General features: G+C 40.6%; 6 protein-coding genes across 10 annotated transcripts; 4 read left to right on the top strand and 2 right to left on the bottom strand.

Annotated features, from left to right (window-relative positions):
• Window positions 1-1,173: 1,173 nt before the first annotated feature.
• LOC108137730 (eukaryotic translation initiation factor 4H) lies at window positions 1,174-7,666 on the bottom strand. 2 transcript variants are annotated; one of them, XM_017259628.2, is made up of 5 exons: window positions 7,569-7,666; window positions 5,861-6,166; window positions 5,159-5,442; window positions 3,802-4,083; window positions 1,174-3,334 (listed from the first exon to the last, which is right to left on the bottom strand). In XM_017259628.2, the coding sequence occupies exons 1-5, from the start codon at window positions 7,598-7,600 to the stop codon at window positions 3,168-3,170; spliced, it is 1,071 nt and encodes a 356-aa protein (XP_017115117.1). In that variant the 5' UTR covers window positions 7,601-7,666; the 3' UTR covers window positions 1,174-3,167. The 2 variants fall into 2 exon arrangements, with proteins under 2 accessions (XP_017115117.1, XP_017115118.1); XM_017259629.2 differs by having other exon boundaries at window positions 5,258-5,442; window positions 7,569-7,665.
• A 504-nt stretch (window positions 7,667-8,170) lies between these two features.
• On the top strand, window positions 8,171-8,886 carry LOC108137613 (histidine triad nucleotide-binding protein 3). The gene is made up of 3 exons (XM_017259388.2): window positions 8,171-8,453; window positions 8,509-8,699; window positions 8,765-8,886. Exons 1-3 carry the CDS (start codon window positions 8,264-8,266, stop codon window positions 8,810-8,812), a joined length of 429 nt encoding a protein of 142 aa, XP_017114877.1. The 5' UTR covers window positions 8,171-8,263; the 3' UTR covers window positions 8,813-8,886.
• Window positions 8,887-9,246: 360 nt separating this feature from the next.
• LOC108137573 (zinc finger protein 135-like) lies at window positions 9,247-10,731 on the top strand. The gene has a single exon (XM_017259299.1). The coding sequence runs from the start codon at window positions 9,247-9,249 to the stop codon at window positions 10,729-10,731; it is 1,485 nt and encodes a 494-aa protein (XP_017114788.1).
• A 786-nt stretch (window positions 10,732-11,517) lies between these two features.
• Window positions 11,518-13,747, top strand: LOC108137701 (eukaryotic translation initiation factor 2 subunit 1). Its single transcript, XM_017259577.2, has 2 exons — window positions 11,518-12,328; window positions 13,310-13,747. The coding sequence occupies exons 1-2, from the start codon at window positions 11,634-11,636 to the stop codon at window positions 13,638-13,640; spliced, it is 1,026 nt and encodes a 341-aa protein (XP_017115066.1). The 5' UTR covers window positions 11,518-11,633; the 3' UTR covers window positions 13,641-13,747.
• Window positions 13,748-13,905: 158 nt separating this feature from the next.
• Window positions 13,906-18,247, bottom strand: LOC108137700 (protein DDI1 homolog 2). Its single transcript, XM_017259576.2, has 4 exons — window positions 17,731-18,247; window positions 15,693-16,176; window positions 15,091-15,376; window positions 13,906-15,028 (listed from the first exon to the last, which is right to left on the bottom strand). The coding sequence occupies exons 1-4, from the start codon at window positions 17,966-17,968 to the stop codon at window positions 14,654-14,656; spliced, it is 1,383 nt and encodes a 460-aa protein (XP_017115065.1). The 5' UTR covers window positions 17,969-18,247; the 3' UTR covers window positions 13,906-14,653.
• Window positions 18,248-18,957: 710 nt separating this feature from the next.
• LOC108137755 (cell cycle control protein 50A) lies at window positions 18,958-22,386 on the top strand. Of its 4 annotated transcripts, none has more exons than XR_001774057.2 (7): window positions 18,958-19,146; window positions 19,391-19,659; window positions 20,408-20,603; window positions 20,663-20,998; window positions 21,419-21,584; window positions 21,678-21,775; window positions 21,919-22,386. XR_001774057.2 is itself a non-coding variant. In XM_017259656.2 (6 exons), the coding sequence occupies exons 1-6, from the start codon at window positions 19,086-19,088 to the stop codon at window positions 21,962-21,964; spliced, it is 1,074 nt and encodes a 357-aa protein (XP_017115145.1). In that variant the 5' UTR covers window positions 18,959-19,085; the 3' UTR covers window positions 21,965-22,386. The 4 variants fall into 4 exon arrangements, 2 of the variants coding, with proteins under 2 accessions (XP_017115145.1, XP_017115144.1); XR_001774056.2 differs by having other exon boundaries at window positions 21,916-22,386; XM_017259656.2 differs by lacking the exon at window positions 21,678-21,775 and having other exon boundaries at window positions 18,959-19,146.
• The last annotated feature ends 306 nt before the right edge of the window (window positions 22,387-22,692 follow it).

The following is a 22,692-nucleotide window of genomic DNA, read 5'->3' as shown; positions in this document are numbered from 1 at the left end:
TGGGCAACCTAAAAATATTGTAATGTAACAAATGAAAAAAAAAAACAATACAAAAACAAAAGGATATATATATATATATAAATTAAAAGCGAAATTTTTTCACACTTTAGCTTAATAAATTGTAAAAAAAAATACAAAAAAAACAAACAAAACTGAAATAAAATGAGATTTAATTGAATTTGTTATGCAAATGAAATCTATATGTGTTTTCTTTTGCGCCAATTTTCACATTAAAATTTTTTTGCGAAAACGTGCAAAAAATAAAAATTTCCAGGAACTGTTACTACATTCCATTATTGGACTATTAAGTAATAATTATGGTTAATCTTTTTGGGCAAAAAAGGTAACTTTATGGTGAAAAATTATGACTTTTTTAAGATCAATTTTTTACCCAAACGGCCTTTCCAAATGTAGTTCGAAATCTTCGAATCCCAAAATTTTTCTGAAACCTTTGAAAAAGCCAAGTTGCATAGATAAACTGCAAGCCAATGCGGGTTTAGCTTTTTTTGTTAAAAAAAAGCGGTTAGTTGTATTATAATTTCTTTTATTTATTTATTTAGTTATGTGTATATATATATGTATATATACGTATCGTACAAAATGTTCAAACAACAAAAAATATATATATTTTTATATATTTCGTTATAATGTTGTGTATGGATTGTGAATTTTGTTTATCGTTCGTTCCTCATTTACTTAATTAAACATCTTGTTGTCTGTTGATTTCACTTTGTTGATTTATTTATATCGATTTTTGTTATGTAAGTAACATGAAGATAGCATTTTGCGATTTTTGCTGGTGCTGTAATTGGTAAAAATGAATTCTTCATTCACGTCTACGATTGTTTCCTCTAACTGCTTGCTAATTTCGGTTAGTTCTTTGTGTTAATTTATTGCGTTTGCTAAGAGTAGAATTGCTATTTATTCTTGGCTTACTCGATCAGTTTCGTTATTAATCATAGCATATATTTATTTATATTTCTGTATATATAGATGTTTTATGATGTAAGTTAATGTCTAACTCTTGCTTTGTATAAATTCTCGTTTTAGTGTTGCTTCTGGTTTAATTGTAATTTAAACAATCCTTTGTTTGTCTTTATGGGCGTTTTAAAATGCATATCAAAGTTCTTAATTAGGTTTAGAGCAGCATTTAAGTAAGTTGTCAACTCGATCTTGTTTTTTATTCATTTATTTTTGAGGAGTTACAAATATTGTTTGTCCATTTTCGTTTAGTGTAAATCTTTGACTGCTTACGGTATTAGTGCTAAAAATTAATTGTTAAGTTTATCTTTAGCTTTAAAGGTATATTAAACGTAATCTTTACTTTAACTGTTACACATTACTCTCATTTGTATTTCTATTTGCTTCTTTGCTGCGCCTCCTGGTCGCGGTTAACTCTGGTTAAGCTTGTCGGTCAAGTCGGTTTTTCTGTTTCTGTTTTTGTTTTTCACTTTTTCAATTTTTTAGTTTTTTTTTTTTGTTTTTGAGTTTTTTGGGAAGAAATCGCAATAAAAGTGGGGCAAGGTATCGGAATTCGGAGCAGGACAACACAACAATTGTTACTCCAGGAGTGTGGGAGCGAGGGAAGTTTGATTATTTGTTTGTATGTACAAAATGCTGAGCCTGTTTTTGAGCCGCACTCCGAAAAACAATTCCGAATAGTCCGAAGGAAAACACCAAACCGAAACGGTAAATTCTTATGTAAATTTTTTTCGCTTTATTTTCAAATTAATTTACAACTTTCGCGTTTTTTCAGCTCTTGCAAGGTACAAAAAAAATTATTCAAAAAAATAAATTGTGAGGAAACAAAGAAGGTCATTAGGAAAGAAAAAACGCTCTTCGCTTACGTACATTGGTGGATGCAAAGAAAAATCGAAACACACAAAGAACAATTAATTTTTAACATTGTTTTTTCCATTATTTTTGCGTCTTTTACAGAGGTTATCTACAAAGAAATCAGATCTGTGTGCACGAGAATTCAATATAAGAAAAATAAACGTACAATATGGGGCGAAGAAGTTATCAAATCGGGGGCTCTTACAAATGAAACGTATAAAATGGAATAGTTAAAATGTGGATAACTAAAATAATAATCGTATATTTTGGTCTGCGACTTAGACATTTTTTCAACTACATACGACCTATGTAGTTGATTGCTTTTCTGTATGTATATAAAGTTGCTTGTTGCTGTTATTGTTTTTACTCCTGCCTATTTTTTTCTAGTTAATCTTCAACGAATACTTCGCCGTTTACTTTTTTCTTTACGTACGTAGTTGGTGTTCTGCTTCTCTGCGATTTGTTTGTTTTGTTAGATCTGCTGTTGGTGTTCTTCTTTTAAGGTATAAATGTTCAATAATTGTCGTTATTTGTTTTTTTTTTTTTTTTTTTTTTTTTTTTTGCTATATAAACTGTATAAATTGCCTGCCTGCTACGCTGAACGTTTTGTCAAAAAAGTTTTTGTTTTCGATTTTTGCTTTGTTTTTCGAGTTTTTTCTTTTTTTTGCATTGTTTTCATTTTTTTGTTTTGTTTTGCTTGTTTTTCGTTTCTATTTATGCCTTAACGGTAGAACTTTTTTGTTTTGTTTTGTTGGTTTATATGCATTACTTAACTAACAAATAGCAGCGTGCATACAGCTGCTGTACACGAACCGCACATAAGCGTATATATATACTATATATATATAGGCCATATGCACGAGACTAAAGTTTATCGCTGCTTAAGGACTAACATTTATAGACTTTCCATTCTTATTGCGGATGTTCTTGTTGCAAAGAGTTAGAATAGTTGCTTGGTTTCAATTGTTGTTTGTTGTTTTCTGTTTTTTGTTGATGTTGCTCCTGCTCATGTTGCTAATGTTGCTCCTACTGATGTTGCTGCTGCTGCTGCTGTTAAGTTGCTTGCTGACTGACACTGGACACTGACACAGAGACACAGAGACCAGCCTGTTGTTTCATCTTCGTTCTTGTAATGTAGTACATATCTTTCGTATATAATAGCTATGTAGCGTAGTGTTATTAATTAATGTATGTGTTTATATATGCATGCTGCTGATGCTCCTTCTGTTCCTCCCCTCCTCACACTCGTCATCCCTCTCGACTTCGACTTCGACTCGCACTCCAAAATATCATATCAGGCATATTATATTGCGGACCGACTCCTGCGCTTTCTAGTTATCGCCGTTGTGATTGACATTCTGCTGCAGCTCCTTCAGCTTCTCCTCGCGCGGCTTGGCGTTGCCAAAGATCGAGGCCGATTGCTTGGTCTCGGCCACCGCGTTTATGGGAGCGGCAATGGTCCGTGGCTTCAGCTGCAGGCGTGGCCGCTCATTGTCGTCTGGGGATGAAGGATGGATAAATGGATGGATGAGTAATCGAAAAATTTGGCCAATTTGGACAGCGATAAAGGAGGAAAATGTATAACGAATGGACCGTCTACCAAACTCTTTATATTATATTTTCAATTTAATAAACATTCATTTGAAGACAATACAAAAAAAAAATAACCCCCTTATAATCTTTTTGTTTTTTTCGCTTTTCTTACCTATTAATATTTTAAGTCACAAAATATATATGTAAATTTACAACTAACATAAACATAGATCTGTTATGTTAGCAATTACTAGAATATTTCTTTAATTTTAATAGAACAAAGGATATGCAATCTTAGAGAATGACAAAGTTATAGCCAAATAAGTAGACTTTAACTTTTTACATACAAAATGGCACTAGAATTCTGTGCTCTACAGCTAGTCCATGGTGCGATATATTTTTGATCCCACCTTATTATTATGCGCAACTCACCAATGGCGCCCATCGAGGAACCACCGCCGACGCCCAAGCCGCCAGATCCGCCGGAACCGCCGCCCAGGCCGCCCATTCCGCCGCTGGGACGTTCGCTCTGCTGGTTGGGATTGTAGTGGGTACGCTCGCGGTCACGGTGCCGGCTGAAGTTGTTGTATCGATCGCCGTCACGCGACTGATTGCCATAGCTGCCTTCCCGCTGTCCGCGATCGCGATCCTGGTTGCGATCGAATCGATCATCGTTGTTGAAGTTGCCGTACCGACCCCGATTTGCCGGCCGATCTGCAACGGAAACAATGGGATTAGCACCTGTTGGCCAGGAGTAGACCTGCCTTAGAGTTAGGCTCAGCATGCTGACTAAATGCAGTTCAAAGTAAAAAGCGTGCGGGTGTAAAGTCGTTTCAAATCTATCAATATGTGTGCTTAGGCTACTGATACAAGGGAGCTATACGGGGCAGAAGGGTGGGTTCGTTTGCAATGGACGCAAATTAGGCTCAAAATAAGGTGGAAAAATGTAAGCAATAGATCCCCAAAATCAACATAAAGAGCAAAGGGAAATCCTCACAGATTTCAGTAAATAAGATTTGATTGGCATAACTAGGAACTCCAACCAATCAAAACACCAACATTTTGTGGTTCTCAAAAGTAATGCTCTGAACAACTCGTTTAAGGATTTATTAAAAATTAAATAAATTATAATTTTTTTCCCAAAATATTTAAGCAGGAACCGGTGTAAATTTATAAAAATAAATTTGTTTATACATAAGTTATACTTTTCAAATGCTTGAATCGCAATTAAATTGATGAATTTCATATGTGTAAATCATTGTTTACAAAAGAACAAGATATAAAGCGCGAGTGCATTAAACTATAAACTGTTTAATAAAGTAAATTTAGCCATTAACTTTAAGGTCAATAAATGATCGCTAATTGCTTTGTAATTTCCAAGGACGAGAGTCTCCTTTGACGCCTTGTCGACCCAAAACAATACAAAACTGACCAAGAAAAGCAAAGCAAAACCAACTAAAGATCAGTGTGAAGAACCGCAGGAGGGTAACAAGTAAAGAAGGAATAGAAACGGTAATATAAATAGAAATAGAATGGGAAATTCTAGGATCACTTTCGAGGACTGCAGCATGGATGTCTTCCTGCCATGCGATCGAATCGAATTATTATTTGAATCAGGATCGGAGTCGGAATCGTAATCGTAATCAGTAATCAGTAATTAGAATCAACTACTTTTTTGGCGGCACTACGAGGGATGCAGCTACGTGTTGTTGGTTGGTTGTTTGGTTGATTTGATTGATTTGGTTGATTGGTTGGTTGGTAGGTTGGACGGCAGATAAAAATGCTTTACCATTGTATCCTCTATTCATGCCACCGCCGGAGCCCGCGCCGCTGCCGCCGCCGCCGCGACTTCTATCACTGTGACCACCATAACTATCATTGTACGAACCTCTACTATCGCCGCGATTACCCGATCCGCCGCCGCCTTCGCGACCGCCGCCAGTGCCAGGACCTCCCCGACTGTAGGACTGACTGCTGCCGCCCTGACGGGGTGGGCCGCGCTTCTGGAAACCGTCTCTGCCGTCGCCGCGGGTCATGCCGCCGTTGCCGCCGCCGCCAACACCGCCACCAGGGCTGTAAGAAAGTGCAAAATATTGTATTTCATCTTGTAAACCAGCATGACCACGGGAGTGTATCGACTTGGAGGCCCTTTAATCGTTTGAGACAATTCTAAGCAAGCAAGCAATAACTCGCGTTTCTCTTTATGTAAGAACGATAATTAATTTTCTTTTTTTTAAATGTATGCAATTACATAAGTATATCAAACAGCTCGTTTAAGATGTTGGCTTTATCAATACAATAGTTTTTTGAACTCGGCAAGTATTTAAAAGAAATTTATATGCTGATATTTATTTCATGACACCTATGATGGTGATTAAGGGCACATACTTTCTTTGAAAATATTGCTCATAGTTGCCTATTGAATATGTTATGTTTCGTCCTAACAAGTCGAACCACTCCAATGTGTAGTGAAAGGGCATTTTCCACATACCGATCATTTTTCCGGCGATCGGCAATATCGATGCGCAGTGGCGCCGACAGATCGTCCAGTTTGATCCGACCATCGCATTCTAGCGCCCGCTCCAGATTGTCCAGCGTCTCGAACTCCACGTAGCAGAAGCCTTTGAACTGATCCGTATCGCGATCCTTCACCAGCCGCACGTTCTTCACCTCAAAGTCCTGGAATATTTTGATCACGTCGCCCTGCACTAGGCCTTGCGGCAGATTGCCGACGAATGCGACAAAGGGCGGTTCTGTGGGCAACTGCTTCGATGCCCGGTCTCCACCGTATCCGCCTCTGAAATGGGGAAACAAAATTTGCATTAGAAGAGTTGGTTATATTGACATGAAGGTGTTAGTTCAAAAACACAAGCTTTTATAGTTTTTTACTTATTAAAAGCCAGTTTGAAACGATTTAACTAAGTAGGGACATAGTCTACATGAGTTACAAAATTAAAATTTTTTTAATTTTTTGTTTAATATAATAAAGAAGTAAGTATGTTTTTTACTGAAACGAAATGATTATAAGTTGGGGTATGTTAACTGAAATGAAATTGGTTATATTGAATAAAATATTATAACATATCTAGAGATTGTTAAGGATGAAAGGCTTTTAGTTAAGGTTAGGTTTGCAAATGTACTTATATCTTGTTTACTGATCTTCGTCATTATAAACTAATCACCCCGATTAAAGAAGGACTGAGATTAATATTGGATACTGTTATTGTTTGGGGTAAGTTATGTTGTTATTGTAGTTCCTAATCCTGGATAGATTTCGCTAGGATCTACAAATGGTTTAGTTAACTAAAAGTGTGGCCGAGTTCTGGATGTTGTGCCGCCTTCTGTGGCGTAGCATTTCCTTGGAACCTTGAAACCTTGAAACCGAATTCAATCAAAGGGGGTGTGTCTGCGTCTTCTTCTTAATTGTGGGGCCCGGTGGGCAAAACGCCACCCCGTGAGGCAAAACGCACATGGCTGGATTGGATTATATGGGTAAGCTGGCTCCGATTTCCCGGCGAAAAGTCAACAAAGATGCAGGCACTCATAACAACGGCAACAACAAATGCGGAGTGGGGGGGACAGGTGTCAAATGGTGGGGAAAATCGCGCGCGCTTTTTGGCAAAAACTGCATTCTTTATGGATTTTGCATCTATTTTTGGTTTTTTTTTTATTATTTTGTGGGGGAGGGGTATAATTGAAAAGTCGCCGGTGCGCTGCAGTCGACATCGACGCCGGCAGCGACGCCGACGCTGGCCGAAGCAGAATTTCCCGAAAAGAAAAACAACGCAGGCGGTGCAATTAATAAAAAAAAAAAAAGAATCACAAGAAAAAAAAAAGGAAAAAGAATGTTGGAAAAAAAAAACACGCACGCACACTGCCCCGCACACACACTCTCACGCGCACACACATACAAAGGCGGCGGCGACCAACGACCGACACGTACACTATACATGCACATAAGTTTCGTGAGCGCGCGCGAGTGTGAGTGAGCGGCGAGGCGAGAGCGTGCGCGTGTATTGGTGGGCTGGTGTTGCCTTTTTTTTGCCCAAACCCCAAAAAACCGCGTGCATTATTACACATTTTGGCCGAATTGTCGGCACTCGCGCAATTTACCCGCACGGGGGCCACTTTCACAAACACCGGCGCATCGTGGCCAACATACAGCGTTCGCGATTGCAATAATAATTAATAATATTTACCTAGCGTGTTCATAACCACCTCTTCCAGCCATGTTTTATTTTTTTCAAATGAGCGAATTCGCTGCAATCCGCAGTGTGAACACACGGGCGAAAAATACTATCGCAGCGAATTCGCCGTAAGAGTGTCACCACACCCCGTTTTTGGTTCCCCGATATCGGCTTCGGCATTTTTTGTAATATTTTTATCTCTGTTAAATCTTAATTTAAGTTTTTTATATACAAATTTACAAAAAATAATAATTTTTGGATAAATTAGTTAATATTAAAATGGTATGGAGATTCACGATAATCATTATAAATTTTTACCCCCATATATTTGATTTGTTTTCAAATGGGAAAGCGAATTAATGCGAATAATATGTTTAGAAAACCTTTAACGTTCTGGTATACGTGATAAACACGATATTTACAAATCCCTAATTTATTTTTAATTAATAAGATAAAATCGTTTGTGAAAAAATTAAAAAATATTTAACTTGTTAACATAGCTTTCACCGTCAAATAAAAAAATGTTCCTACATTTTACCCAACATTTTACATTTTACATCAAAATTTGACAAACATTCTTAAACTTTTATCGATACCTTGAATAACATACACAGCCCTAACTTTTAGTGCATCTAATCAGCTGCCAGAGTACAAACTCCTACGCAGTTTATAACTATAAATTATACCAATAGTCTTGCAACAAAACTATGGCGGAAGACAATTGCATTTTCTGCAACATTTCCAGCGGCCAAGAGCCCACCAGTGTTTTGGAAGTGGAAACTGATGAATTTGTCATTTTTAAGGACATCAAACCCGCCTCCCAGCACCATTATTTAGCGGTTACCAAAAAACATTACAACAGCCTCAAGGTTCTGGACAAGTCCCACGATCCCTTGGGTGAGAGTGATTTAAATAATTTGGCATCAGCTTTTAATAATAAAACTCCTTACAGTCACACGAATGGAGAGCGGTTTGAAGGAGTTCCTAACGAGCAAAGGGATTTCTGTCCAGGATGCGTTGTTCGGCTTCCATTTGCCACCGTTTATCACGGTCAACCACCTCCATATGCATGCCATTGCCCCACGATCCGAAATGGGCTTCCTATCCAGATTAATCTTTAGACCCTCTGCTTGGTTCAAAACCGTACGTAGTGCCTAACCCTCATAATTAGCCATAACGCTGATACCATCTAATCTTTTCAATTATAGGCCGACGACGCGCGACTATACCTTTCCCAAAAGGAAAGCTTGCAGTGAAATCGGATTAAATTAGATAATAAATAGACAAATTTTGAAGAGTGGTCAAAACAAATAAATGCAGCCAAAAAACACCAGTATTTATTTTTAAAATAGTTTGCAAAATTTAAAAGGTTTTGAAAATTTCAAAATAGTGGGAAAACATTGCAAAGCTTTCAAAAGATAAAATTTGATAATAGGGGTATACAAACATACGTTTATTTTTAATTTTTTTGTGCTAAGGATTTTTTAAATTATTTAAAAGTACATGTAACATATTTTAGCTTTAAATGTGCAATAAATAAATGTAAAAATTATTTAATTAACAGTCCTTAAAAACTATTTAACTATCGATTAAGACGGTCACACTAAAAACGTAAGGTCGATAGTATATCGATAGACAACATATGTTTTTTGTTAGAAGTCTCAAAAAATTGTCATTTGATTTCAGGACAATGAAGTCCTTAAAAGAGGATTTGGAGGAGGAGGACTTACTTGTGGAAGAAGTGAACGATTTATCGAACGACGAGACTAATAAATTGAACGGTGATGAAATATCCCATCGGTTCGATGCTCAAGTTAAGCAGGAGAAGGATACACATTCTTTCGAGGAAGAGTTGATAAAATGCCACTTGGGTTTCGAAGTCAAACAAGAGCCAATCGAGGATGTGGAGTGGCAGTTCCGTGGCCAAATAAAGAACGAACCCATTGACGATGAAGAAGTGGACGATGCATCAGTCAGTTGCATGGATCATTCGCAAATTGAGATAAAAAACGAATCAATCGATGAGGTTCCGATTGGGAAAGAAGGAGATGTAACTCAGGAAACCAAATGTAACTATTGCCCGGCAACCTTTGCCGATCCCAACGATCTAAGTCGGCACATCCAGTCGCAGCATGCATCCTTAGATTGTTCCCACTGCCTGAGGACTTTTTCCACCCATGCCGGCTTTCAGCTGCACTTGCGATCCCACAAGACACCCTTCCAGTGCGATCAGTGCCCAGAGATATTTGCTTTGCGCGGTGCTCTGGCTCGGCACAAGCAGCAGCACAAGGATGAAGTTGGCTACCCGTGTGAGCTCTGTGGAGAGATTTTCCGGAGGCCTGGTTACCTGGCACAACACTTGCGAACCCACGCCACCGGACGATATCAGCCGGCGTGCCCCTTCAAGTGTGACCACTGCCCGGAGGCTTTCGCCAAGCACACGGATCTGAAGCGGCACACCCGAGGTCATGGTCATGCCCCCAGCGAGGTATCGCTGAAAAGAAGATTGCAACTGGAACCTGATACTGGTACCCACAATTGTGCCAATTGCATGAGCACCTTTAGCGATCTGACGGAACTGAGGCGGCACTTGGTGACGCATTTGACGATGGAAAAAAACTTTGAGTGTCCGGAATGCTCAAAAATCTTCTCCCTGCGGGCAACTCTCAGGGCCCACCAGCGATCGCATTCAGCGAAAAGAGCCAAAGTTTATATTTGCACCCACTGCCCAAAGGCCTTGGCCAATCACTCGGCTCTCAAGCGGCACACCCTAAGTCATGCGAAAAGAGCCAAGGACTACGATTGCACCCACTGCCCGAAGGCCTTCGCACACAGAGCACATCTCAAGGCACACCTGCTAGTCCACACGGGTGAACGACCCCACGAGTGTGCCATCTGTGGGAAAGCATTTGCACAGAAAGCCAATCTTGTCCGGCACATGGGCACGCATTCAAAGGAGCACAAAAGACTTACACGACAAAGCTCCGGAGAATTGTCCTTTGGCTGCCCTCACTGCTCGAAGGCTTATGCAATCAATTCTTCGCTCCAGCGCCACCTGAAGACGCATTCGGCAGAAGAGCAGGTCTTTGGGTGCCCACGTTGTCCCAAGATCTACAGATATAAGTCCATTCTCCAGAATCATCTGGCCACAGCGCACCTATGCGAAAGTCCATGAAACTTCAAATCGGATGCATTTCTGCAGGAACATCTTCGTATGCACGCCGAAGAACAACCAGAGGCATAGTTACCATAGGGCTTCTAAATATATTTAAATCAAACTCACATGGTTACTGGTTATTATATTCATAGTAGGCATGACAGCTTTGTATTGGCTTCCTAACTTTATACAAATTGCTAGTGATATTAAGGCCTCTTTAAAAATGTTAACTATATGGGATTAAATAATAGGAGTTCTGTGATTTAAAATAAAAAAAAAATGATGCGGGTAGAGAAAAAGCATAATAAATATGTATTAAATCAGGGATCCTTAATAAGAGTTATTTGCAATCTTTACTTTTCCTTTTAAACATCAAATATAACACTATTCTGGCTCTCGTCCACAAAATAAAGTGGGCAAAAGAAGTGTAATTACACTTTGCACTGAAATTTCCTATAAAATGTTCGTAAACCTTTTTTGTCCACCGTAAATTAAATATTATTTTTAAAAAATATAATTTTAAATTTGATAATTGTCCCATTGTTAAATTTTAAAAAAAATATCGAATACTGTAAGCTATGAAGGATCTGCCTCTCCGTAAAAAAAAACATAACTTTATGCACTCGGAAAAATTTCATAAAAACGGAAATTTTTGGGGAAACACCGATTTGCCGCTCATGGAGTGTGACCAGTTGGCGGCAGAGAATTATCGTCGCTGCCCCACCTGCATCTAGTGTGACCATTTCCGATTGTGTCTCGATACCGTACCGGCTAAAACTATCGATATTATCGCTGCTGCCCTGCCTTCACTGTCTGCTTCTTCTTCTTGCGCCCGCTCGGCAAAAATTGTACACGTTTTTCGTTTCGAAAAGTGCATTTTCCCTTTTTTTTCGGCTCGGCAAACGATTACGCATTCGAAAATGGCCCTCACGTCGCGCTTCTACAACGAGCGATATCCAGAGATCGAGGATGTGGTCATGGTCAACGTGCTGTCCATCGCAGAGATGGGCGCCTACGTCCATCTGCTGGAGTACAACAACATCGAGGGCATGATCCTGCTGTCGGAGCTGTCCCGCCGGCGCATCCGTTCCATCAACAAGCTGATACGCGTGGGCAAGACCGAGCCGGTGGTGGTCATCCGTGTGGACAAGGAGAAGGGCTACATCGATCTGTCCAAGCGTCGCGTCTCGCCCGAGGACGTGGAGAAGTGCACGGAGCGGTTCGCAAAGGCCAAGGCCATCAACTCGCTCCTGCGCCATGTCGCCGACATCCTTGGCTACGAGGGCAACGAGAAGCTGGAGGAGCTCTACCAGAAGACCGCCTGGTATTTCGAGAAGAAGTACAACAGCAAGACGGTCGCCTACGACATCTTCAAGCAGTCGGTCACCGATCCGTCCGTCTTCGATGAGTGCAACCTGGACGCGGAGACCAAGGAGGTGCTGCTCAGCAACATCAAGCGCAAGCTGGTCTCGCCCACCGTCAAGATCCGGGCGGACATCGAGTGCTCCTGCTACGGCTACGAGGGCATCGACGCCGTCAAGGCATCGCTCACCAAGGGCCTGGAGCTGAGCACCGAGGAGCTGCCCATCCGCATCAACCTGATAGCGCCGCCTCTGTGAGTTCAAATGATAGGATTGTGTTTTATTGATTGCACTGATGAAATTAATTCCAAGAAGATATGTAGTTAGTTCTCTGAACTCTGAACCTCCATTTGTGGTTATTTATTCTGCCTTCTCTAAAAAGTTAATAGGACTATGTATAGTTAATAACAGGTTTTGGATAAGGAATGACGAAGTTGATCGCGTTCGGGGATGCTCTAAAGAGTTACTTAAGCAATGTAGTGTGAAGCATTACTAAATCTAAGTCCTTTGTTTCCAAACTTTAAAAGTAACGCGGTTTTTGATAAGGGTTCTTTGAAATTAATCCCGTTTGGCACGCACTAAAGCGTTACTATATGTTTATCAAAGACAGTTTTTGATTTATTAATGAATTAAGAAAATTAAACAAGCAACTTTTTATTAAATCATCTTTCTGATTTAATATACAGTTGCTCTGATTATAAAGCTTAAAGTTTTTTACACAAAAGTGGGTTTACTAAGGATTATTTGGGTTGTGATGCGTAAGATGCTTAAAATGTAATATTTTGGTAGACTTCCATAGCGTGTTTTTCCATTGAGGTCCCTTGAAATTGTTAAATCACAAAGAAACGTTATTAATCTTTTGAGGAAGCATTTATATGTAGTCACACAAGCAATGATCAGAACAAATTTAATTACATTAAATTCAATTTATTTATGCAAAAATCATTCTCATAAATTTACTTATATTTTACCAAAGAGCGAAAGTTATTAAACCTTTAATAAGGTATAGATTAAATATAAACAAAGCTCACCTCGTATGTTTAGTAAAAGTGGACTTTACTTGAATTTAGACAATTCGGCAGCATATCTAATGACAGCTTCAGAAACTTGTATAAAAGTATACTTAAATCAGGTTATTTTCCTCTTTTGGAAAACCTAGGGAACGTAATAATAGCCTGTTAGTCGATAGGTAATTAACAGACAAAACTAATCAATTTCCCTGTCAAACCTTGCAGCTACGTGATGACCACGTCCACCACAAAGAAGACAGACGGTCTGAAGGCCCTGGAGGTGGCCATCGAGAACATACGCGCCAAGATCATCGAGTACGAGGGCGAGTTCAAGGTGATCATGGCGCCCAAACTGGTCACCGCCATCGACGAGGCGGATCTGGCCCGACGCCTGGAGCGGGCCGAGGCCGAGAACGCCCAGGTGGCTGGCGACGATGACGAGGAGGATGGCGCCGACCAGGAGGGCATGCAGTTCGACCCGGAGAAGGAGTTCAACCACAAGGGCTCGGCGGCGGGTCGCACGAACGAGGAGGATGAGGAGGAGGACGAGGATTAGCGTAGCCACGGCATCGGACACAACTATAGCAACTGTAACAAATGATTTAACGAGTTTTGCATTAATAAATTCAGACATATGCGCCATGTGTATGCTTGTGAACGGTATGGCCGTGTGTGTGTGTGTGTGGAACCTTTGAAGCCTTCAGCAGACCAGAAGTTGTAATTTTATAATTTATATACATAACTTAACTAACGCTATTAAAGATTTACAAATGGGGAAACAGCAAAGTGTGCCGCCCGACAAAAGAGAATCCAAAATGCGCTTGTTGTTTATTTATTTATTTTTTTTTTTCAAATCCAAAACAATACTTTCGACCTTTTATTGAACCCAATTCAGTTTTGCTTGATAGAGCCTTAATACTAGTTCAAATTGTATATAATGTTTACATGTGTATAATTGTAATATATTTTAAATAGTCAGGCATACTTTTTCTTTCGTAATTTGTTTGTATGTTCGCTTAATACAGTTTATGTTTTCGTTGATGTGGTGTGGCTTGGTTTTGTTCCATCACCGTCCAGATCCATCCATTAAATACGTTACTTTTGTCTTAATTTTAGATTAAATCGCCTACTGTATTCCTCCTCTCAATATTCTCTAGAAAAAAACCATCCCTAGTTCTGTTTTTAAAAATGATCCGCTGCTGGAAAAATGCACCCTAATTAGCTATTGTACATCGTAACAAACGATTCGTATAAAAAAGTGGCTTCAGTTTATAAAAATTTCACTAAATTAGAAGGGTTTTGCTTTCGTTTCTGTTTTCATTGCTTTTTTGTTTGTTGCACGTGTTGTTGTGTTGTTGTCCTCTTACTGTTCGTATGCTTGACTTTATATATGTGGCGTGGCTCCTTTTTTATTTGGTATTGCATGGAGTATTTCGTTGGAACGGCATCCTGTATGTGTGTGTCTGTCTGTGTGTGTGTGTGTTTATCATCCTATTGCAATCCAATTTCTTTCTGTGGCTGTGGCGATTTCGGCTTGAGGTGGTGTGTGTGCTGAGGATCTAGCCGCGTTCAGCTGAGTTCGGCCCCGGAGGCGGCGGCGTTGCGATTGAGCAGCACGGAGCTGGCCGCCTGCTTGTTGCCGCCGCACAGCCGCAGCACGGTGAGCACATCGCTGCGTGGATAGCCCAGGGCCATGAGATCGGTGACGTCCTGTTCGGTGAATTGATCCAGCGGTTGAATTGTATTGGGTCCGCCGCCAGCGCCACCGCCACCACCCTCCCGCTTGCTTTGCTCAATGGCATTGGCAATCGCCTCCTGCTCCATCGCTTCCTCTGAGTTTCCGGTGAGCCGGGCACTGACCGGCAGCTCGCTCTCCGGCAGAAACGGCGTCGCCGTTCCGGTGGTGCCGATTATCAACAGATTCCGCTGCAAGTCAATCAGGCACTGCAAACGGATAGTTCATTAGGCATTTGTACTGTCTGCAATTGAATACTCGAAATCCCAACCTGATGTCGCTTCAGCATATCGAGGCCCAGCAACATGTCCATGGGCTGCTGGCCGAGCACAGTGAAGCTGGACGTTAAATGATCGTTCTCAATCTGCAGCTGGACCATGTGCACCCTGCCCAGAATGGGCTGTGTGCCCACGCCCTTGGCAATGCCATTCCAACGCGTGTCGATCAGCCGGTTGACATGGCAGCGTTCCGCACAGTCCTTGCTCATGATTGTCGTCTGGGCGCCCGAGTCCACAAAGGCCTTCACCGGAAACCCATTCACCTTGCAGTTGATATAACTACAAAAGTACATTTGTTACTATTATTATTATTACATTATGAATAACTGATCTGATCTGATCGTAACTGTTTAGGTAAGGATCAACTATTTTGTTTCCTTTTTCTAATATTTCATGACTAGCTCACTTTTATACGACAGCAATCTAAAAAAATATCTATAAAATGATTATTGGATGAGTCCCATCTTGATATATATAAATATACTGTGCAACTCCGACTTCGTTTAATATACATATATAAATCTTTGGCAAGCAGTAAGGTGCGACGGATGTCCTCGTTTTGATTTAAGGATTATGGATTTAGTGTGATACTCACAGCATGGTGACCGTGCCAAAGATCTCCGGATTGTATTCAATGGCTGCCGCCATGTTATCCTGGATGTTCTTCTGTTTGATCTCCTCGGCAATCAGACGTTGCGTCTCCTCGTCGAAGGGATCGGCGTTCAGCATGCGCATGCGCTGCTCGTTGCGTCGCTTTCGCTCCGTAATGTGCTCGCGGAGCAGCCGGGCGAAGGTCTCCTGGTCGCCGGAGTCGATGGCCTCCGCCAGACGCGGGTTGTTCTGCCGGAGCAGCGACAGGGTCTCGGGTCTGGACAGGAACATCTGGCGCACCGTCGCCGGATCGTCGTCGAAGTTCACGTTAAACTCATTGGTCGTGGGGAAGTCTGTGAGGTTGTTGAACTGCGACGGCAGCATTCCATGCTGGTGGCCACTCCGCGAAGGCGGACTGCCGCCGGAACTCGTGCCCGGCACTGCGATGCTGCTGAAGTCCAGCGTGCTGATCGCTGGATTCCCGCCACCTGAAAGAAAGGGGGTGCAGTTTAATCATCTATACATACATATATCTATTATTTTTTTGTTTACTTTAAAAGCGACTTGGTCTTTGGATGCATGTTGAAGCCAAGCTTGATTTAATATGTTTATAAACATCCTTACATTAGCTTACGCCATAAAACACAAAAGTAAGCCAGACGTTGGAAAATATTAAATTATATATGTATGTATGTATGGTCGAAAAAAAAAGGTTGTACCAAAGCAAGCTCAATTTTCTATCCACTCGAGCAATAAATCAATATCTAATAAACTAATTAACTTATTAACTAACTATTGGAAAAGAGTAGCAAGCTATAATCACTCAAGATTTTTAAACTTGGGAGTATTAACCTTAAAAATAAGCGAATAAATTGGGTAAAGGCAGAAATACAAGGTCATATGTTATATACTTATACATATGTATGTACATACATACGTTTTTAAATAATTGCATACAACATTTTTAGATCTACGGGAATTTGTGTGACTATATCTTTAATGCGTATCAACCATACTTAATAAAAATAACTTCGTAGTTTCTAATTTAATAAATGTAGTTTGTATATCCTATTTGTATACAACTTTAATCAGAGCTGCTAGGATATTCACAATCCCACAGGTTCCTTTCTCGTTTTACATGCCCACACTTGCAATAAAATATATGCATGTATGTATGTCTCTACATATGTATGTATGTACATACATATATCCATTTTTATTTTAAAATGTGTCTTGCAGCATGGAGTCCGAAGTGATATCATTGTGCTGTGCAATTGGTTAAATGAAATCGAAAAATGTTCACCGCCCACACCTGCAGTCCGAAATATGTATGTATGTATGTACATATATGCATATACACATGTACATATGACAACATTAGTATATCATGATCCCATTCCAATGGACAAACAGACAAGGCCAAACACGCACGCAGAGGTCAACAAAACAGTCGGAGATGGGCGGATCCACACCTGCTGCTGCTCCTCCAATTCCAATGCCATTCCATTCCCGTTCCCTGCCGCTCGCTCACCCTCTCTCGCTCTCTCACTCTATTTCACTGCAGTGGCAACAGATAAGCCACTTCCAGTGTTCCCGTTCTTGTGTCTGTTATTTTGGAATTTGCAAAAAGAAAGGCAAGCGAAACCAAGCGTTTATTTTTAACACCAACTGCGCCACAAAAAGATTTGCTGTGCGCTTTTCCAAAAAATTACAAAGCAAAAAAAGACCATTGGAGCTTGATTCACAGTTCAAATTTCACCACACGGCGAAAAGTTTCTGAACGATCCCCTTTTAATTTATGTTCTGCTTGTAATATGTTTACAACATAATTTATGGAGTTTAACAAAGGCTTAATTACCCTCTTGAAAATTATTACATTAATTAAACCTAAAATCATGAATTGAATTTCATTTAGTAATGATAATGGGTTAACTGCCAAACCCTCAAAATTTTTACTCAAGATCCACTCCTGTCCCCACCAGACGTGACCCACTTAAGGGTTAATGGCTCTCCACTCTCCTCTCTCTTTCCATTGCTCTTACCTGAGCGATTGGCGCTCCTGCGTCGTTCCAGCATAATGAAGTCCCCGTCGCCGACGCCGCACTGTTGCAGCGACTGTTTGTCGTTGGAAAGTTCGCGCCCGTTGAATATGACCACTATTTGGGCCACCTCCGCACCGATCTCCATCGCGCAGAGGGCCTTGAGATTTTCCAGCTCCAGATCCTGGGACACGTCCAAGCAGAAGACCTTGTCATCGCTGGTGGTCACTGTGATTTTCATTGCCGCTCCCTGCTTTGCTCTTCGGGGATCACTGATTGGGATCTGGGTTCCGGTGCTGCTTCTTAAGGGGAAAGTCCTAATCTCTGCTCTTTGCCGTTATCTTCGGTGGCCAAGTGGGGGTGCTGTGCTGATATTTTGCTTATTGTTTTGACACAACAACGAAAACGCCGCCTCCACACTTTACGGTTGCATGCGTTGCGGTATCGTACTCCGGAGCCGTCTGCCTATCGATGGTTGTGGGTGGATTCGAGACTTCTTTGTCTTTTTAATGCATATTTTCTGGGGTATCCAAAGCGGAAGTTAACTGGGTATTTGGAGGGCCTAAAAAAATGTTTTCAATAATTTCGACACATCACGCGAAGTATACTATAGGAATAGAATAAATTGTATGTTCAGTTGCAATTTTTTGTATGACTTGAAAATCGTTAACAATATTAGTCATGTGTTTCATTACAAAATTTGTTATAAAGTATACGCTATTATGCTTACAAATTATGTTTTTGATATAAAGATGAGCTCTTTTGCTTTTAATTGAGCTTTTGAACTTTTACTTTTTTTGTACTTTAAAAGCAAACACCAACAAACTTTGTATCTTCAAAATATATTTTTTTCAAGATCAACTTTAGATTTAATATACTTAATATTATATACTAAATATTTGTAGCTTGTATTATGTCAACTATAAAAACTTTGATGAAATCCTTTTTGGAGTCTTTTATGTAATTTTTGTTACTAGTTTGCCAACAATAACCTTTGGTTTTTGAAGTTATCATCTGAGTACAGTTACAAATCATTTGTTTTTGTTCCAAAAACGCTATTGGAAAAACTATAGACTCAATCTTGTTTTCTAACATTTCGGAATCATAAAACTATAATTATTAGTACTATGGCTTTGTATAAATTGAAGTTAATTTTTTCTTTATCTTTTCTAACGATAGTTGCCAGCTAGTGATGGCATCGATGTATATCGATTACTCATGTGGTGCCGTCGCTAAGCCCGAAAATTTATTGTTGTAAATTTATTTACTTTATTCAATTGGACAAACTTGGAGCGTGTGGACGAGCTTAGGAGCATTGTAGTGCCAGCCGATCCTAGAGAAAAATCAAATAAACCGCCATGTCCACGCAGCCAGCGGAGATTGAGGAGAGTGCGGCGGCAAAGTCCAAGCGACCTTCAGGTGAAAACCCAGTTTGATTCGAGTACCAGTACCTCACACTCCCATTCCCACTCCCACTTCCTCACACACACACACACACTCACACACGCACACACACGCGTAACAAGTGATAAGGAGAATGACTAATGTCCAATGGCAAATCGATTTTCGGGGCCAATCCTGGCGCCCTGCATAAACCATGAGGTCACGCTTGGTCGCTAACTTTTTCCGCCCACTTACATTTCCAACCGGATCCCCTCCCCAGATTCGGCCTTCAAGCAGCAGCGCCTGCCCGCCTGGCAGCCCGTCCTCACCGCCCGCACCGTCCTGCCCACATTCTTCGTGATCGGGGTGCTCTTCATACCCATCGGCGTGGTCCTGCTGCACCTGAGCAACACCGCCAACGAGCTGATCATCGACTACACCAATTGCAGGCCGGCCCCTGGCGAAGCCACCTGCGCGGAGTTCCTGGAGGCCAACCCCGGTGGCAAGTGCCGCTGCCAAGTGCCCTTCGTTCTGCCCAAGGACTTCAATGTGAGTTGAGGGGATCCTGAGCCCAGTTTAAGTAGCCCATCCAGAGTTCAAGCCCCTACAGTTGCGGTCAAAGTAACAGTTTAATGTGCTAAGTCTTTGAGGCACAGGACAACTTTTCCTTTCTTTTATCGTACTGCTGTCTTAGCAATCAACAAAATGAGACCCAAGAACCGCTTATGCTGTTTTAGTTTTTCAATGAATATGAAAAATTCCATAAATAATAACTATAAATACTCGTCCATCTGCACTTTGTTTTGCAATAGAAGGCTTTTTTATGTCTAATATACATATTTATAAAACTAAAAATTTAAAATAATTATATTTTAAACCTATGTTAAATGCGGATTTTTATATTTGCCCCAATTAGTTTATAGTATGAGCTGGACAATAATATAAAAAAGTTATTTTTAAAGTAGCTTATAAACTCTTTCGATAAGCCAAAAAACTTTTATTTAGATCGCAGCTGTATATGTTCACTTAAAAGCTGTACTCCTTGCTTAATCTAAAAAGATTTTATTAACATAGATTCAGCGGATTGGAAAGAAAAAATTTATGTTTAGTGAGTGAGCGGTAGATGCTTTACGATTATCCAAATTTTCCTTCAGATATAAGCTTCTGGTTATAACTTTATTAAAGCATGAGTTTTGTATCAAAAAACTTATAACCTATCATTGACTTTAAAATTAAGTTTTAACAAGCACCTAGGTAACTTCTGTTAAATAACTTTTTTATTTATTTCTTTTTAAAGGGTGTGGTCTATATGTACTACGGACTGACAAACTTCTACCAGAACCACCGGCGCTATGTGAAGTCACGGGACGACGAGCAACTGCTGGGTCACCTGTCGCAAACGCCCAGCACGGACTGCGCCCCATTCGCTTATGATCCGGAATCCGGGAAGCCCATAGCGCCCTGCGGTGCCATCGCCAACTCGCTGTTCAATGGTGCGCTATGACCTCCTGCCCCCCTTGATTATATCCCAACTAAACTTGATCCCTTCCAGACACGCTGACCCTGATGCAGGGTGGAGCCGAGATCAAGCTGTTGAAGACGGGCATTGCCTGGCCGTCGGACAAGCGGGTCAAGTTCCGCAACCCGGAGGGCAACCTCAACGTCTCCCTCGAGGGCTTCGAGAAGCCGTTGTTCTGGCAGAAGAGCCTGGCCGACCTGGACCCAGAGAATCCGGAGAACAACGGCTTCCAAAACGAGGATCTTATCGTGTGGATGCGCACTGCCGCCCTGCCCAGCTTCCGGAAGTTATATCGTCGGCTCGACCAGACGAACAGCAACTATGCTAAGGGCCTCAAGGCCGGCAATTATACGCTAAACATCACGTATAGTAAGTATTTATGGGTGACCCTATACATATATTATTAATCTAGATAAAATAGTTAACAAAACTAAACTAACTGCCATGATATAGCACTGGCTGCAGGGCCTTTGACTAAGTAATATATATATATATATATATATATATATATATATATCAAAAGTAAGGTTGATGCTTAAGCCCCAGATGTTCAATGAACTATTTTCTGAATGACATTCAAGCGTAAACAAGCTTTTAATAGGATATTTCTGAAATTTCTTATGATGAAGTGTACCTTATACGAGCATATTTATAAATCCTTTTGCACGATATAACACAAAAATAGTAATTTAAAATTAATTAAGGTTTTAAAGATCCCGGAACTTCTTGTTTTTCTTAACTAAGCATATTTGAGCAGAGCATTTTATATTATTTTGTTCTACTTTCCAGCATATCCAGTGGTCTCGTTCGACGGCACCAAGCGCATGATCTTGTCCACCACTTCTGTGCTGGGTGGCAAGAATCCTTTCCTGGGCATTGCGTACATTGTGGTCGGCGCCATTTGCATCACATTGGGCCTGGCCCTGCTTTTCATCCATATGCGCTGCAGTCGCAGGTGAGTTGCATCCGGACATTGATTCATTGATTCATCCTCATGTAACCCTCATGATCATCGACATCCTTCCTGTCCGTATCCCTGCTCCCACAGAATTGTAGTGCATTAAGTACGCTGGGAATCGAGAATATCATATCATCATAACCCATTGAAGTCCCCATAATTAAGCATGGCCAAAATACCTTTGCTCGGTGCGCGATAAGTATTGACATTTAAGTAGCGTTTGATAGTAGAAGCTTGAATCCTTATCGGGCACTGGCCAAATTGATTGACAACTAGCTGAATTTTAGGGGCTCTTGAACTAATCAACGTTTTATCTCTGTTTCCCCAGCAGCAACATGGAGATGATCAACGTGAATCCGCACACGCAGTACTCCTAGACCGAGCACCGACAGTATTCCGGGCTGATTCACTTAGCTTTAGTAGATCCATCTGTTTAAGTCCTATCAGCATAAAGTAGTTTCTATTGACCAACTGTGTGGCACTGTGTTCTCAACTACTCTGTTCCATTTGCTTTCTGACTGTCTGCATTTGGCCATCCGGTGATCTGGCCATGCCTTTTGTTAATTCTATTTCGGTTTTTGTCCTCCCCTCCCCCCCACCACATGTGCACCCAAAATAATTGTGATTCTCTTTGTATAATAACTTATTCTGCACATCACAACATCAAGTGGCCGCCCTTCGAAAATCCACACGAATTTCCACCACTGCTTTACAAACTGCAAAGTATTACTTTGCGTCTGACCTAATCTGTATTGCCTTTTACTACGTTTATAAGCGCAAATAAATATTGTTAATGGCATTGCTCTTGCTATCTTCTTTTATTGGCAATTAACTGGGGAAAGGGATTTTTAATTACTCGGCTTCTCTGACTTTACTCTTGTTTTGTTTATTTAGTGCTCAAGTAAATTATTATCCTTTGATGTTTAATAATTAAGAAATTAAGCTTACCCCATTATCATGGAAAAGACAATTCATTTAGCAATAAAAACAAAAAACTAAAACGTTTAGATTAAAAACATTTTGATATCGGCACAATTTCAGTATTTCCCAGTTGGATTTCAGATGAGGTAACTTAATCCATGTTATCGTAAACGGCAAGACCCAT

This window comes from Drosophila elegans, unplaced genomic scaffold, assembly GCF_018152505.1.
Source record: "Drosophila elegans isolate 14027-0461.03 unplaced genomic scaffold, ASM1815250v1 contig_149, whole genome shotgun sequence".
NCBI lineage: Eukaryota > Metazoa > Arthropoda > Insecta > Diptera > Drosophilidae > Drosophila > Drosophila elegans.
This window is presented reverse-complemented; position numbering and strand designations above follow the sequence as displayed.

Bases quoted from the DNA above. Each gene is read 5' to 3' on its own strand.
- LOC108137701 (XM_017259577.2), top strand. From the start codon at position 11,634: ATGGCCCTCACGTCGCGCTTCTACAACGAGCGATATCCAGAGATCGAG. The intron at 12,329-13,309 runs GTGAGTTCAAAT...CAAACCTTGCAG, and splicing joins AACCTGATAGCGCCGCCTCT to CTACGTGATGACCACGTCCA.
- LOC108137700 (XM_017259576.2), bottom strand. From the start codon at position 17,968: ATGAAAATCACAGTGACCACCAGCGATGACAAGGTCTTCTGCTTGGAC. The intron at 15,377-15,692 runs GTGAGTATCACA...GTACTTTTGTAG, and splicing joins TTTGGCACGGTCACCATGCT to TTATATCAACTGCAAGGTGA. The intron at 15,029-15,090 runs GTTGGGATTTCG...ATCCGTTTGCAG, and splicing joins ATATGCTGAAGCGACATCAG to TGCCTGATTGACTTGCAGCG.
- LOC108137730 (XM_017259628.2), bottom strand. From the start codon at position 7,600: ATGGCTGGAAGAGGTGGTTATGAACACGCTAG. The intron at 6,167-7,568 runs GTAAATATTATT...TCCCCATTTCAG, and splicing joins GGTGGTTATGAACACGCTAG to AGGCGGATACGGTGGAGACC. The intron at 3,335-3,801 runs GTGAGTTGCGCA...CTTCATCCCCAG, and splicing joins TTCCTCGATGGGCGCCATTG to ACGACAATGAGCGGCCACGC.
- LOC108137755 (XM_017259655.2), top strand. From the start codon at position 19,086: ATGTCCACGCAGCCAGCGGAGATTGAGGAGAGTGCGGCGGCAAAGTCC. The intron at 20,604-20,662 runs GTGCGCTATGAC...GATCCCTTCCAG, and splicing joins CGCCAACTCGCTGTTCAATG to ACACGCTGACCCTGATGCAG. The intron at 21,585-21,915 runs GTGAGTTGCATC...CTGTTTCCCCAG, and splicing joins CATATGCGCTGCAGTCGCAG to CAGCAACATGGAGATGATCA.
- LOC108137573 (XM_017259299.1), top strand. From the start codon at position 9,247: ATGAAGTCCTTAAAAGAGGATTTGGAGGAGGAGGACTTACTTGTGGAA.
- LOC108137613 (XM_017259388.2), top strand. From the start codon at position 8,264: ATGGCGGAAGACAATTGCATTTTCTGCAACATTTCCAGCGGCCAAGAG. The intron at 8,454-8,508 runs GTGAGAGTGATT...AACTCCTTACAG, and splicing joins CAAGTCCCACGATCCCTTGG to TCACACGAATGGAGAGCGGT. The intron at 8,700-8,764 runs GTACGTAGTGCC...TTTCAATTATAG, and splicing joins CCTCTGCTTGGTTCAAAACC to GCCGACGACGCGCGACTATA.